Source organism: Galeopterus variegatus, unplaced genomic scaffold, assembly GCF_000696425.1.
Source record: "Galeopterus variegatus unplaced genomic scaffold, G_variegatus-3.0.2 Scaffold370, whole genome shotgun sequence".
NCBI classification, from domain to species: Eukaryota; Metazoa; Chordata; class Mammalia; order Dermoptera; family Cynocephalidae; genus Galeopterus; species Galeopterus variegatus.
In genome coordinates, this window is record NW_007726481.1 from 124889 (window position 1) to 139502 (window position 14614).

The 14614-nt window shown below is 38.4% G+C and overlaps 1 protein-coding gene across 2 annotated transcripts in view; it reads left to right on the forward strand.

Annotated features, from left to right (window-relative positions):
• Positions 1-14614, forward strand: part of LOC103586736 (conserved oligomeric Golgi complex subunit 5) — a 190207-nt gene that overhangs the window by 77090 nt on the left and 98503 nt on the right. For both annotated transcript variants that reach the window (XM_008568048.1, XM_008568049.1), the window contains one exon: positions 6250-6454. In XM_008568048.1, coding sequence (XP_008566270.1) covers positions 6250-6454 — 205 coding nt within the window. The remainder of the gene's footprint in view (positions 1-6249; positions 6455-14614) is intronic.

Here is a 14614-nt window from a genome sequence, read left to right on the forward strand (position 1 = left end):
AAATCACATGGAGAAGATAGTGAGAGCTCTTCCACGTGCTCAGCTTAGAAAGCCATCAATCCACATCCATGATAACTCATTACTCCATGAATAGATTAATCCATTCATGAGAGCATAGTCCTCACAATCTAATCACCTCTTAAAGGCACACCTTTCAAATACCGTAATCAAATTCCCCACCATTTTAACACCATTGCAATAGGAATCAAGTTTCTAACACATGAACTTTTAGGGAATATGTTTAACCATAGCAATCTCCATATTAGTGCCTGTGTTGTAATCACTAATGATTAATAAAAAGAACAATAGTTTACACAAGGGGATAAACTGAATAATAAATTCTCAAGTAACTGGGAATTAATAACCTATCATTTTCTGTCTATAAATGATTTGTTAAATTATTAGGATGTTCAATGGGGCTGTTTGGTTAGCTCACTTAGAGTATGTACCAAGATCTGGGGTTCGATCCCTGTACTGGCAAGAAAAAAAAAAATGTACAATAGGTATTCAGATATTCTATAAATGTTTATCAAACAATTGATTATAATCAAGTTGTATAGGTAATGTGAACACCTTATAACCATATATAAAAGAAATTAAACTAAAACTTACCTTCAAGATTTAAATATACAGTACTTTTGTAAGCTTTAATTACTCAAGCTTGACTTAAGCAATTTACAATTAATCATATTTAGTAAGATAATAGAGGCAAATTTTGGCTATCTGAAACCCTCATCAATGATTTTTTAAAAATTTATTTTTCTGGGCCGAGCCCGTGGCGCACTCGGGAGAGTGCAGCGCTGGGAGCGCAGCAGCACTCCTGCCGTGGGTTCGGATCCTATATAGGGATGACCCGTGCACTCACAGCGCTCACTGGCTGAGCGCGGTGTGGCCGGTCTCAAAAAAGACAAAATAAATAAATAAATTAATTAATTTAAAAAAAATAAAAATTTATTTTTCCTAAGTAATAGGCTGTCGGGCCTTAAAAACTAATGCCACCTTGGGCCGGCCCGGTGGCGCACTGCTACAGTGCACCGCTTGGGAGCGTGGCGGCACTCCCGCCGAGGGTTCGGATCCCACATACAGACCGGTTCCCGCTCACTGGCTGAGCGAGGTGTGGGCACAATGCCGAGGGTTGTGATCCCATTGCCGGTCCCGGTCCGGTACGGGCGTGACACTGAGGGTTGCGATCCGTTGCCAGTCACAAAAAAAAGACAAAAAGGAAAAAAAAAAAAAAAACTAATGCCACCTTAAGTGACATTACAAGCGGCGCCATTATGGGCCCACAAGGGCGTATTAACGTGGCAGCCTAGGACGGCGCCTGGAGGAAGTAGGGTGGGAGTGTCTGCGGAACCTTGCCTTAGCCCTTATTGGCCAAATACGTGCTTCTGTGCTCGTGAACACTGCGTGATTGTAATAGCTAGGCATTGAGACAGGATGCATGCCCTTCACCTTTAAACTGATAGGATTACCCTAAGGCAGCATTGGAGTAGAATTTGTCCTCCTGGGGCTTCTGGTTGGCGTCTTCCCTCCTGCTATAGCCTTCGTGCCTTAGCAGTGTGCCCACCTGTGACCCCACTGCTCTGGGACACGGATCGGATGTTCGAGCATTTTGGAGGTTGCCCGTGTATTCCCCACTTGTCCCTCCACAATACTGCCCCACCAGACTTGGGACAAGCATGCAAGTCCCTAGTTTCATGCTATGCGTTGCCCCTCGGCAGGGTGCTTCTCCATGGTGGAGGCCATGAACATGATGCTACGCTGAGAGCCAGCTCCTCAAGGGGCCTCCCAGGCAGAGCTCTGGCCCGTGCTGTGGAGGCTTGAAAACTGGAGCAGGTGTCTGGGAGGAGGGCAGATATTCTTCTAAGGGGAAAAAACAGGGATATGGTTATGGTATGTTCTTATCCTTTTAAGAATATCTTTTGATGTTAAAACCTCCCCTCCCCATCTGCCTATAAAAGCAAGTGCTTGTGTGATAATAAGCGGAACTGCTCCACAGAACCCCCGCCGCGTCTGAGTGTCCTTTAACTAGGCTGGTTGGGGCCGGCGGTTGTGCTTGCCTCTCTTCACGGCTCTCTTCCCCCGTCTCCTTCCAAAGGGGATCGGAGGGAAAGAGTAATCCGGGCCATTCGCTCGCCCACCAAAAGGAACAAGGCTAGGGCTGTTCAGGTTGGCCAGCGGCGGACCCGACAATAGGCTTTATTTTTAAAGCAGTTTTAGTTTTGCAGAGAAACTGAGCAGAAAAGACATAAAGTGATTTTTTTGTATAGGTAAGATTTCTAGGAAAGTGATCATATCGTCTATTAAAAAACAACACTTAATTTATGCTGTCATTCAGGAAATATTTACTTAATTTCTACTATTCTAGGCACTGTGCTAGAGACCAAATGTGCGTTGAAGAAAACAGGCATTGTCCTTGCTCTCATGGAGTTTACAGTCACTTAAGAGAAATATACTTTAAACAAATATAGGTAGAAATTGTAATAAACACAAAGAGCAAAGTACAGATTGTTTTGAAAGGATAACCACAAGAATATGACTTAGATTATTTGTCTAGCATCTTTCACAAACCATGATTTTATTGAGATTCATCTATATTGTGTGGTTCTTTTGCTGGGTAGTGTTCCATTGTATGAATATATTACTCTTTGTTTATGCATTTACCTGTTAATGGGCATTGAGTTGTTTGCAGTTTTTTGCTATTACAAATAAAGCTGCTATTAATGTTTATGCACGGATCTTTATGTGGACATATACTGTTATTTCTATTGGATAAATATCTAGGAGTGGAATAGTTTGACCATGTAGTTATATATGTAACATTTTAAGGAGATGCCAAACTCTTGCAAAATGATTATACAACTCTTCCTTTCCACCAAGTATGCAAGAGTTACAGTTCCTCCATTTTCACCAACATTTGATATGATCACTTTTAATTTTGGCCATTTTAACAGTTACATAGTTGTATCTCATTGTATTTTTAATATGTATTTTCCTATTGACTAAAAATGTTGAGTAATTTTTCATCTGTTCATTAGCCATTCATATACGTTCTTTGATAAAGGTCCCATTTTAAAAATTAAGTTGTTATTATTGGGATTTGAGAGTTTTTTTTTGTATTCTACATACAGATGCTTTATTGGATATATGCGAAATTTATTTTCCCACTCTGGGGCTTATCTTTTCATTCTCTTAGCAGTGTCCTTTGATGAGCAGACACGTTTAATTTAGGTGTTCAGTTTATCAATTCATTCTTTTATGGATCATGCTTTTGGTTTCATATCATGTCTAACAGTAGGAAATAAAGGTTTCCTCATATGTTTTCATCTAGAAGATTTGATCCTTTTTGAGTTAATTTTTGTATAAAGTGCAAAGTATGGGTTAAAGGTGTTTTGTTTGCATATAGATATTCAGTTGTTACGACATCATTTGAAATGTACCCTGTGTTCACTAAATTGCCTCTGTGCCTTTATTAAAATTTAGTTTTCCACATATGTGTGGGTCTGTTTTTGGACTCTTTGCTATTAATGTATTTGCCTTTCTTTACACCAATGCCAATGTTTTGGTTATTGTAGTTTTATAAGTCTTAAAGTAAGGTGTTGTTCGTCCTCAAACTTTGTTCTTTTTCAAAGTTGTTTTGGCTGTTGTAGGTCCTTTACATTTTCATATAAATTTTAGATTGTTTTTTTCAATTTCTACAAAAAAAAGTCTGCATTGATTTTAAATGAGGTTGCATTTAATATATAGATTAATTTGGGGATAATTTACGTTTAGAAATATTAAATCTTTTGAACTATGTATATGTTACCTTTCTCCATTTATTTAGGTCTTCTTTAGTTTATCTCAACATTGTTTTTGCAGTTTTTAGTGTGCAGATCATTTTGTCACTGTACTAGCAAGAAAAAAATATATAGAGAGATATACTTAGATGTTTTGTAAGATGTGTGCACCGTGCACAAACCCTACAAGTCAGGATGGCTCACCTCACAAATACCACGAGACAGAGTCCGATGCAATCATGCAAGAGGAGTTTATTTCCAGCATGCTGGGGATGCCTTGTCTTCAGGACATAAGTGGCCCCGAACTTTCCATACCAGAGCTTTTTATACAGTTTTTTCTGAACAGATCTTTATGACAGGATGAGTTGTTGGTTATCTGTGGCGCCCTTGGATTTATGGGCAGACTCTAGCAGGCTGGTACCCCGGTAGATCTGTGGCGCCTTTAGATTTACAGGTGGGCTTTTCCCCGATAACGGCGCTTCTTTCAATCGTATATCTTCCTTGGCACCTGGCATGGAGGCTCTTAGATAAGGAACCAAGGAACCAGCTCGTCCCTGGAACTGGGTGGGGGCCACCCCGTTTTTGGGATGTTTAGTGTACTTGGGCCCCCTGCTGCTTAATAGCCCCTTAGAAGTTGCTTTACATTTCAACAGCCCCTTAGAAGCTGCTTTACATAAAATGCCTTTAGATATGTTTCCCTGTTTTAGCAGGTGTTTGCAGAAGCAATTTGTGCAGGTTAAAGCTATCCTAGCAATTTGTGCAGGTTAGAGCTATATTTTTCCATTACTAAAATCCCACAGTTTCTCTAAGAAATATATTTAGAAAGATATTCTTAGAGATTTATCGTAGAGATGTACTTAGAGATGTCTCTAAGTATTTAATATTTTTAATGGTATTGTAGATTGTATTTTTTTTCAATTTCAATTTCTGATTGTTCATTGCTAGTATATAGACATATCATTGAGCTTTGCACATTGATTTTATAGCCTGCAACTTAGCTAAATTCACTGTAGCTTTTTTGGTGGATTCCCTCAGATTTCCTACATAGATGATCATGTTGTCTGTCAATAAAGAGACTATATCACCTGTGCCTTTCTAATCTGAATGTCTTTTGCTTCCTTTCCTTCTTTTTTTTTTTTTTTTTTTTTAGCAAAAGTGTTAACTCTCTCCCTGTCAAGTATCACATTAGCTGTAGGTTTTTTATAGATGCCTTTTATTTGATTGAAAACGTTCCTTTCTGTTCCTGGTTGCCGAGAGTTTTTATTGGGAATGACTGTTAGATTTTTTCAAATGCTTTTTTTTTTTTGTCTTTTTCCGTGTCCGGCAACGGATCGCAACCCTCAGTGTCGCCCCCGTACTGGACCGGGACCGGCAACGGGATTGCAACCCTCGGTGTTGCTCCCGCGCCTCGCTCAGCCAGTGAGCGGGAACCGGTCTGTATGTGGGATCCGAACCCTCGGATGGAAACGCCGCCGCGCTTCCCAAGCGGCGCACTATCCAGTGCGCCACCGGGCCGGCCCCTTTTCTGTGTTCTTAAAATAAAACCTTAAGTCATTGACTTGAGACCTTTCTTCTTTTCAAATGTAAGCATTTATATAAATTTCCCCTAAGTACTACTTTAGTGACATCCATGAATTTTGGTATGTTGTGTTATAATTTTTATTCAGTTCAAAATACTTTTTTTTTTTTTTTTTAAAAGATGACCGGTAAGGGGATCTTAACCCTTGATTTGGTGTTGTCAGCACCACGCTCAGCCAGTGAGTGAACCGGCCATCCCTATATGGGATCCGAACCCGGGGCCTTGGTGTTATCAGCACCGCACTCTCCCGAGTGAGCCACCGGGTCGGCCCCAAAATACTTTCTAATTTCTCTTTTGACCCATGGATTATTAAGAAGCATTTTTTTCAGTTCCAAATATTTGCGGATTTTTCAAATATCTATTTTTACTGATTTCTAATGTAAAACTGTTTTAGTTAGAGGACATGCTTTGTACGACTTGAAGCCTTTTGAATTTACTTAGACCTGTTTTATGGAATCAAATTTTGTCAATCTTGGTAAGTATTCTATGTGCACATGAGTATTTGTATTTGCTGTTTTGGATGAAGTTTTGTATGAATGTAAATTAAGTTAGTTGGATATTAGTGTTCAGTTTTTTGTATATCCTGATTTTCTATGTTTTTTTAAAATCAGTTATCAAGAAATGGATTTAAATTTTTAAGTATAATTGTGGGTTTTTCTATTGTTATTAACGTACGAGTTTTAAAATGTGTGGCTCACATATCAAACACAATGAATAGTCCAAGAGGAAAATTACTCTTATTAAGCATTATTCTAAAAGGCCTTATTGGAACATTTCTTTAGTTTGTCCTGTAGGATTTGTAGCATCATCTTTATATGCAAAAAATCTTTTATTTACTATGTTTTATTGTTTTATCGTATATCTAATTCATATTATTGTTTTGCTTGGCAGCTTCTATGTTTTTGAAACAAGCATTTGAAGGAGAATACCCTAAATTATTGCATCTTTGTAATGACTTATGGAAGCGTATTCAACAATACAGTCAAAATATCCAAGGGAATTTTAGTGCAAGTGGAACTACAGACCTCTATGTTGACCTACAACACATGGAAGATGATGTACAAGACATATTCATCCGAAAAAAGCCAGATTATGAGTATGTTTGTTTAGTTTGACCTATTGTTGGCTTAATGATTTTTATCTTTAGTATTTATTATAGATTATAAATTGAAAATCCACTCCCTCTAAATATTTATTTGTATTCCTTAAAAGATTTTGCAAGACTTTTAAAAGAAGTCAAACTTCACCCTCAGTTGAGCATTCTGGTTCCTGTTAGAGTTGTTTTAAAGTATAAATAACTAAATAGGGTGATTAGAAGCTAGGAAATGAGCATATGTGGTTACTGTCTTTTAATTGATATTATAATATACTTGTAATTATACCAGATTGCATCATTATTATGAGCCATTGGTGTAAGTGGGACATAAAAGGAACTGGTGTGTTCAGAAACTGTAGGGGAGATAAATCTTATGGTGGGGTAGGTTGTCAGTAAGTTAGGAAAAGAATAAGTATAATCAAAGCTACCCATAAAAATCCCTTAGATCACCTATTAAATACAGAAACTTGTCATATTTAGGAGCCATACTGGAAACCAATATACCATCTCAGTAACTTCAACCCAGACAGCTTTTCATCCAGAATTGAAACAGAGTGCACATGGTCCCAGCTTAGGATGGTTTGACTTATGATTTCTTGACTCTATGATGATGCAAAGGCTATATGCATTCAGTAGAAACCAAACTTCAAATGTTGAATTTTGATGTTTTCCTGCACTAGCCTTATGAGGTATGATACTCTCTCAAGATGCTGGGCAGTGGTAATGAGCCACAGCTCCAAGTCAATACACTACTGAGTACTGTGTTTCCAGATGATTTTGCCCAACTGTAGAATAATGTAAGTGTTCTGATCACATTTACAGTAGACTAGGCTAAACTATGACATTTGGTAGGTTAGGTGTCTTAAATGCATTTCAACTTACAATATTTTCAACTTATGATGAGTTTATTGAGATGTAACTCCATTGTATGTCCAAGAACATCTGTATTTTTAAATTTCTCTTTGAACACCAGATTAAGTGATTGGCTTACACACCTTTCTTTAAACACTAGAATCATGTTTATTGTGGCAAGGCTGATTAAAGAAGTAGCAGATTCTTAGCACTTCCTTTATAAGGAAAATGTTGGGTAGATTCGTGAGTGCTGTTTAAATAGTTGTTTCTTTCTCTTTTAACTGTTTTTCTAAATATATATAGTTGAATTTGTCTTAACTGTAGCTTGAAGTTCTGGCTGGCAAAATATAGTATATAGAAGTTCTAGCTGGCAAAATATAGTTTATAGAAGTTCTAATTGACTGGGCCGGCCCGGTGGCACACTGGAGAGTGCGCCTCTTGGGAGTGTGGCGGCGCTCCCGCCGAGGGTTTGGATCCCATGTGGAGACTGGTTCCCACTCACTGGCTGAGCACGGTGCGGGCGCAACACCGAGGGTTGCGATCCCATTGCCGGTCCCCGGTATGGGCGCAACACCGAGGGTTGCGATCCCGTTACTGGTCAGTAAAAAAGACAAAAAGGGAAAAAAAAAAAAAAAGAAATTCTAATTGACAAAATAAGTGGTCAGAATAGGTTAGAATGGTAGAACAAGACCAGATGTCCCCTCAATAACTCTTTTATGATAAACATGGAGATTAGATAAGGCCCAAATATAAGAAGACAAGAGTACAGAACTTGTATCTATTGATTTACAAATTTTTAATGATATATTAGTTTTTTAAAGTATATATAGAATAGCATATATATTGTCATTCTATGATTTTCTATGCTTTATTTTTAAATCTATATGCATGTAGTAAAAAAGGTCTGGAAGTATACAAAACAAATGGTATTAGTGGTTTATCTCTAGGAGGCAGAATTCTTATTTTGTATTTTCTGTTTTTATTTAAAATGAGTATATTTTACTTGTGTTTAAAAGTGGGGAAGCAGTAAATTCAGTGGAGGGGGAAAAATAGAGTGAAAAAAGCCTCTGTGTCTTCACTAATGGTACATCATTATCACCCTTTGCAGACTAAATTTAGTAAAATGGTTAGTGAAGAAAAGGTGGTAGGACCCATATTCTAAGAAGTAAAAAATCATGAGGATAATAAGGAATCAAATGCAATGGATTTAAAATATTCTTTTGAGAAGTAAGGTAGAAAAGAAAACATGAATTTGACCATGTTAGCTGAGTCAAAGGAGTTTGTTTGTTTTAGTGCTTTTAATGATGGGAAGCTGAAATTTTTTGTAGGTAGAAGTAGCGAGTGGAGAGAAAAAGAGATGGAAAGTACAAGAAAGAGGAGAGATAATGAATGGAACAAGGCCCTAGAAGAATCAGAATAGAAACAAAGCACAAATAGCCAAATTATTATTTTTCACCATTCAGTTCTCATGATGAATTTTCAGTAGTGGTAATTGTTATGAAGAAAATAATGTGGTAGAGTGGCATATATAGAGTGGTCAGGGAAGGCCTCTATGAGGAGGTAACATTTGACCTGAGATCTAAATAATATGAAGGAGTCAACCATGGGAGATTTGGAATAAGAATTTTGCAATCAGAACACAAATTTAACAGGCCTTGAGAAAATTAAGATGGGGAGGTCCGAGGAACAGAAAGGTACAACTGGAACACAATGAATGAAGAAAAGGATATAAGATTTGGTCAGAGAGGAAGGCTGTGGTAAGGTTTTGAAGTTTATTCTAATACAGTTGGAAACCACTGGTTTTAAATAGAGGAATGATCTCAACAACTGATAAGTGTTTTAAAGTTAGTACTCTGGGCCGGCCTGTGGCTCACTCGGTAGAGTGCGGTGCTGATAACACCAAGGCCACAGGTTCGGATCCCATATAGGGATGGCCGGTTCACTCACTGCCTGAGCGTGGTGCTGACAACACCAAGTCAAGGGTTAAGATCCCCTTACCGGTCATCTTTTTTAAAAAAAATAATAATATAGTACTCTAAGAAAAACAAGAGAAAAAAGAAACAAAAAAATTAGCACTCTAAGGGCTGATTCGTTAGCTCAGTTGTTTAGAGCATGGTGCTAATAACACCAAGGTCCAGGTACTGGACACCCACAAAAAAACAAATAATATAAGTTACTACTGTGGTTTCTATGTTGACAATTAGGAGAAGACAACATAGAGAAACGGAAATGGGAAGTGGAAGCTGTTTTGTTTATCCAGACATGAGATGATAATGGGTTGAACTAGGATGAGCAGATGAGATGGTAAGAAGTGGTCAAATTGATTCAAGATGTATTTTGAATCAAGATAAATTTTAGAGGGCTAGCCAAGAGAATTTCCTGAGAGGTTGAATTTGAGAGGAAAGGGGAATCAAGGATATGACTACACTCTTTGGTAGAAGACTTAAGATTGGAAGACTTTGTTTTCTTCAAGGAATTGTGTTGAATTAAGGTTTTTCTTTTGAAACTGCTAAATTGAAAATGCAAATAGAGTTGTCAAAAAGATAATTGAGTATGAGTCAGGGTTAGAAAAATATGTGTTTGGGAGTTATCATCATATAGATTTTTTTTTTTAAATCATGGAATTGGTAGAGATTACATAGGAGAGATGTATATACATAGAAAAAAGAGAACCTTGGCCCCAAAAAGGCACTCCAACTGGCTGGCCAGTTAACTCAGTTGGTTAGAGCATGGTGTTATAACACCAAGATGTGAAAGGTTTGAATCCCTGTACCAGCCAGCTGTCCCCTGAAAAAAACCAGAGAGCACTCCAACATTTATAGGTGGGACAGAGGAGTGGCAGCCTGCAAAGGAGACTAAGACAGAAATAAATGGTGAGGTAGAAGACAACTCAAAGTTGTGTGGAACTCCAAAGAATGAGCTCATTTAAGTTGGAAGAGGAATAAAGTCAACTATGTCATGCTACTGAGAAGTTGGAGAAGATTAGGGCTCAGAATTGACCTCTTGATGTAGCAACATTAAGGTTTCTGGAGACCTAGATGTGGATTGGTAGATAGAAAGCATTATTATAATTGATTATAAGAGAATGAGAGAAGATCGCATTCTGGCAAGACAACATTAAGAGCTCTGCTGACGTGCTCCTCTGTGAAACTGGTGAACACTATTTTTAAGACATCTTAAGCCTCCGGAAATAGTTCTGAGAACAAATAGCAAATGAAGAAACATCTGTGTAAGAAAATCTATGAAAATTCATTGAGAAAGGCTAGAGACTGTGGTATTTGAATGAAGACTGTTTCCTCTCCCTTATCCCAGCTCAGTGAGCTAGAGACTTCACTCAAGACTACAACAGCCAAGAACACAGGGCTCCCTCTCCCCCTAGCTCGCAGCTGGAGGGCTTTTTTTCTCAGAGGAGCAGGAACTCAGCTGCTTCTTGTGGAGGGTAACTTCCATATGAGTGAGAGCAGGAGGTGAAAGCTTTGTTAATGTGCCCAACTCCCACTCAAGGAATGGATCCTTGATCATGGCAGGCTGAAAATATTAGGGCCCCCCCCAAATCATTGCACAGGCTCTGCAGATAGTGATTCCCTGCCAAGAGTTGCAAACTGAGAGGACCTCAAACTATTGTCCCCCTTCCACCTAGTGCTCACTTCCTAGTGTGAGATGTCACCTGGAAAAGAGCTTGTCATTTTCTCTGATCTCAGCTCCAGAGCCCTGGCAAAAATATTTTGCCTGAGGGAGAAGCAGGCAATAAAACAGATCGGCTTTAATCTCTTCTGAAGTAACTGATTTCATTTGCAATAGAGCCTGGAGAAGTTATAAGCCTGAGGGCGCTGCACAGAACCCCTGAAGTTGTGGTGAAAGGCAGTGGGGAGGAGATACCTGGATCTAATGAAGAAACAGGCTAGACTTCAGGTCATCTAGCTCCCACAAGAGACCCAGGGAATAAGACAACTGGGAGTAGTTCACTTGGGGTCAGAACAAATATCAAACATGACCTCAGAAACTACTCTATCAAAGGAGCTACAATTAGGGCCGAGCCCATGGCTGCTCAGGAGAGTGCAGCGCTGGGAACACAGCAGCGCTTCCGCCGCGGGTTCGGATCCTATATAGGGATGGCCGGGGCGCGCCAGTGAGCATGGTGCAACCAGTCTTAAAAAGGACAAAAAAAAAAAAAAAAAAGGAGCTACAATTAAATTTGTAGAGGAGTTTAGGCCCCAGGGCATTGTTGAAAATCTAAAGCAATAAGTTAGTGGAGTTTTAACATCTGGGTGTGATCAGGAAAAGTGAGGAAGAGAACCCTACCATTAGCAATGCCATTCAAGGGTGACTATGGACATATCCAAAGCTGTGCCTCCCTAGAGAACAACATCAGAGGCTTAACAGGATAGGAGAAAGATAAGTGTCACTAATATAATCCAGGTAGCCACTAAACAGATAAGCAAATAGCAACAAGAAGCCCCTGAGGTGGAGGAGTCATCAGTACCTAGAGTTGCTACAATGTATTATTTAAAATGTCCAGTTTCCAGCAAGAAATTGTGAAGCATGCAAAGAAACATGAAAGCATGACTCATACACTGAAGAAAAGAGCAGGCAATAGACACTGCCTCTGAGACCAGCCAGATGTTAGGTTTAACAGAAAAAAATTTCAAAGCAGTCCTTATAAATATGTTCACAGAACTAAAGGAAAGCATGATTAAAGAAGTGAAGGAAGATATCATCTCATTTTGCCTCAAACAGAATATCAATAAAGAGAAATTATTTTAAAAAATCAAATGGAAATTATGTAGTTGGAAAGTATAACTGAAATGAAAAACTCACTAAAGGAGCTCAACAATAGATTTGAACTAGCAGAAAACAGAATTAGTCAACTTGAAGCTAGATAGACAGATTAATAAAGCCAAAGAATCGTGAGAGAAAAAAGAATGAAAAAAACAAAATGAACAAAGCCTTGGAGAAATGTGGGATACCATTAAGCACACCAGTGTAATAGGAGTACCACAAGGAGATGAGAGAAAGGAGAATAAAAAAATATTTGAAGAAATAATGATGAAAACTTCCCCAATTTACTGAAAAACAAGGTGCAACAAACTCCAAGTTGGACTAATGCCGAAAGACCCACAGAAAGACACATTATACTAAAAATGTCAAAAGTCAAAGTCAAAGAGAAAATCCTAAAGGCAGTAATAGAAAACCACACATCACGTACAAGGGAGTCCCAATAACATGTACACCTAACTTCTCAGCAGAAACAAAGGAAGTCAGAGGGTAATGATCTCAAAGGAAAAAACTGAACCAAGAACCCCACATCTAGTAAAGCTATCTTTCAAAAACTTCAAAAATTATGGCAAAATAAGGACTTTCTTAGATAAACAAAAACTGAGCAAATTTGTTGTTAGCAAACCTGACTTACTAGAAATACTAAAAAGTATTTCAGGATAGAAACAAGTGATCCCAGGTGATTATTTGAACCCATACAAACAAAGAGCACCAGTAAAGGTAATTATGAAATTATAAAAGATACTATGAACATACATTTTCTTCTTTCTTCTCTTAACTGACTTAAAAAGCAGTTAGATACAATAATATGTATAGAATGCATTGTCAAGCCGATAACATTTAGAAACATAATATATGTCTAATATATTTGCCAATAGCTGGACAAAGTAGGTGGATGGAACAAGGCATAATATGCTAAGGAAATGATTACAGATGGTAAAGTAGTAATTATAACAATTTATTATTGGGTTTGTAACATTAATATATGTAATATGTATAGCAGTAATACCACAAAGATAAAATACTTTATGAATAAATTTAACAAAAGAAGTGCAAGACGATACTCTGAAAACTATAAAATATTGTTGAAAGAAATTAAAGATATAAAAGGAAAAACATCCCATGTTCAAGAATTTTAAGGCAACCTTGTTAAGATGGTTATGATCCTCAAACTGATCTACAGATTCATTGTCCTTACTATCAGAATCTCAGCTGACTTCCTTGTGGAAATTAACAAGTGATTCTAAAAGTTGTATGGAATTTCAAGAGACCCAGAATAGTAAAAGCAATCTTGCAAAAGAAGAGTAAGATAGGAAGACTCACTCTTCCCAGTTTCAAAGCTTACTACAAACCTATGATAATCAACATGTTATAGAGGAGAGCATGCCTAGGGTCCAAGGCAGGAACTAAGTGCAGCCCCGTCCATCTGGAAGGAGGCAGGACAGCACACCCCAGGTCCTGGGCAGGAGCTGAGGGCAGTTCTCTCTGTCCGGAAACAGGCAAGAGAGCATGCTTGGGGTCTTAAGCAGGACCCAAGGGCAGCCACTCCACCCAGAAATGGGCAAGAGAGCACACCAAAAATACCACTTCTACACAGGTAGACCACCATGGCCATAGCTGCCACAACATCACTCAGTGTCAGAGCAGTAGCCAGAGTTACCAGGCAGGTGGCCCACCAGACACTTGACTGCATTGATACAGGAGAGTCACCAGTGGAGACTAGAAAAAAAGGACATCTCTCTTCTCAAAGCCCACTCCAGAGTATTACAAGAAGCACCTGCTCTACTAGATGACCAGACATCAGTGTAGAGATACTAGAAATACAAAACCCAAGACACCACCAAAAGAATACAGTAATTCTCAAATACCAGAGCTTATAGAGCAGGAAGTCCTTGAAATGACAGAAAAGGAATTCAGAGCAACAATCTTAAGGAAACCAACTGAGATATGAGAAGACTAAGTTAGACAAGATAATGAAATGAGGGGAAAAATAATCCAGGATATGAAGGAGGAAGTTTAAAAAGAGATTAATACCTTAAAAAAGAATGTAACAGAACTCATGCTACTGAAAGATTCACTCAATGAAATGAAAAACACAACTGAGAGCTTCAGCAGCAGGCTAGACCAAGCAGAAGAAATAATTTTTTTCTTTTGTTTTTTTTAAAAGGTGACTGGTAAGGGGATCTTAACCCTTGACTTGGTGTTGTCAGCACCACGCTTTCCCAAGTGAGCTAACCAGCCATCCCTATATAGGGATCTGAACCCATGGCCTTGGTGTTATCAGCACCACACTCTTCCAAGTGAGCCATGAGCCAGCCCTTCTGATATTGAAGATAGTCTCTTTGAAGTAACCCAAGCAGACAAAAAAAAAAGCATTTTAAAAAATGAAGAAAATCTAAGAGAGCTAACAGACAATGTGAAGCGCACAAACATTTGAATTGGGTGTTCCAGAAGGGGAAGAAGAAGGAAAAGGCAAGAAAAACCTATTCAATGAAATAATATCAGAAAATTTCCCAGGTATAGGGACAGGCA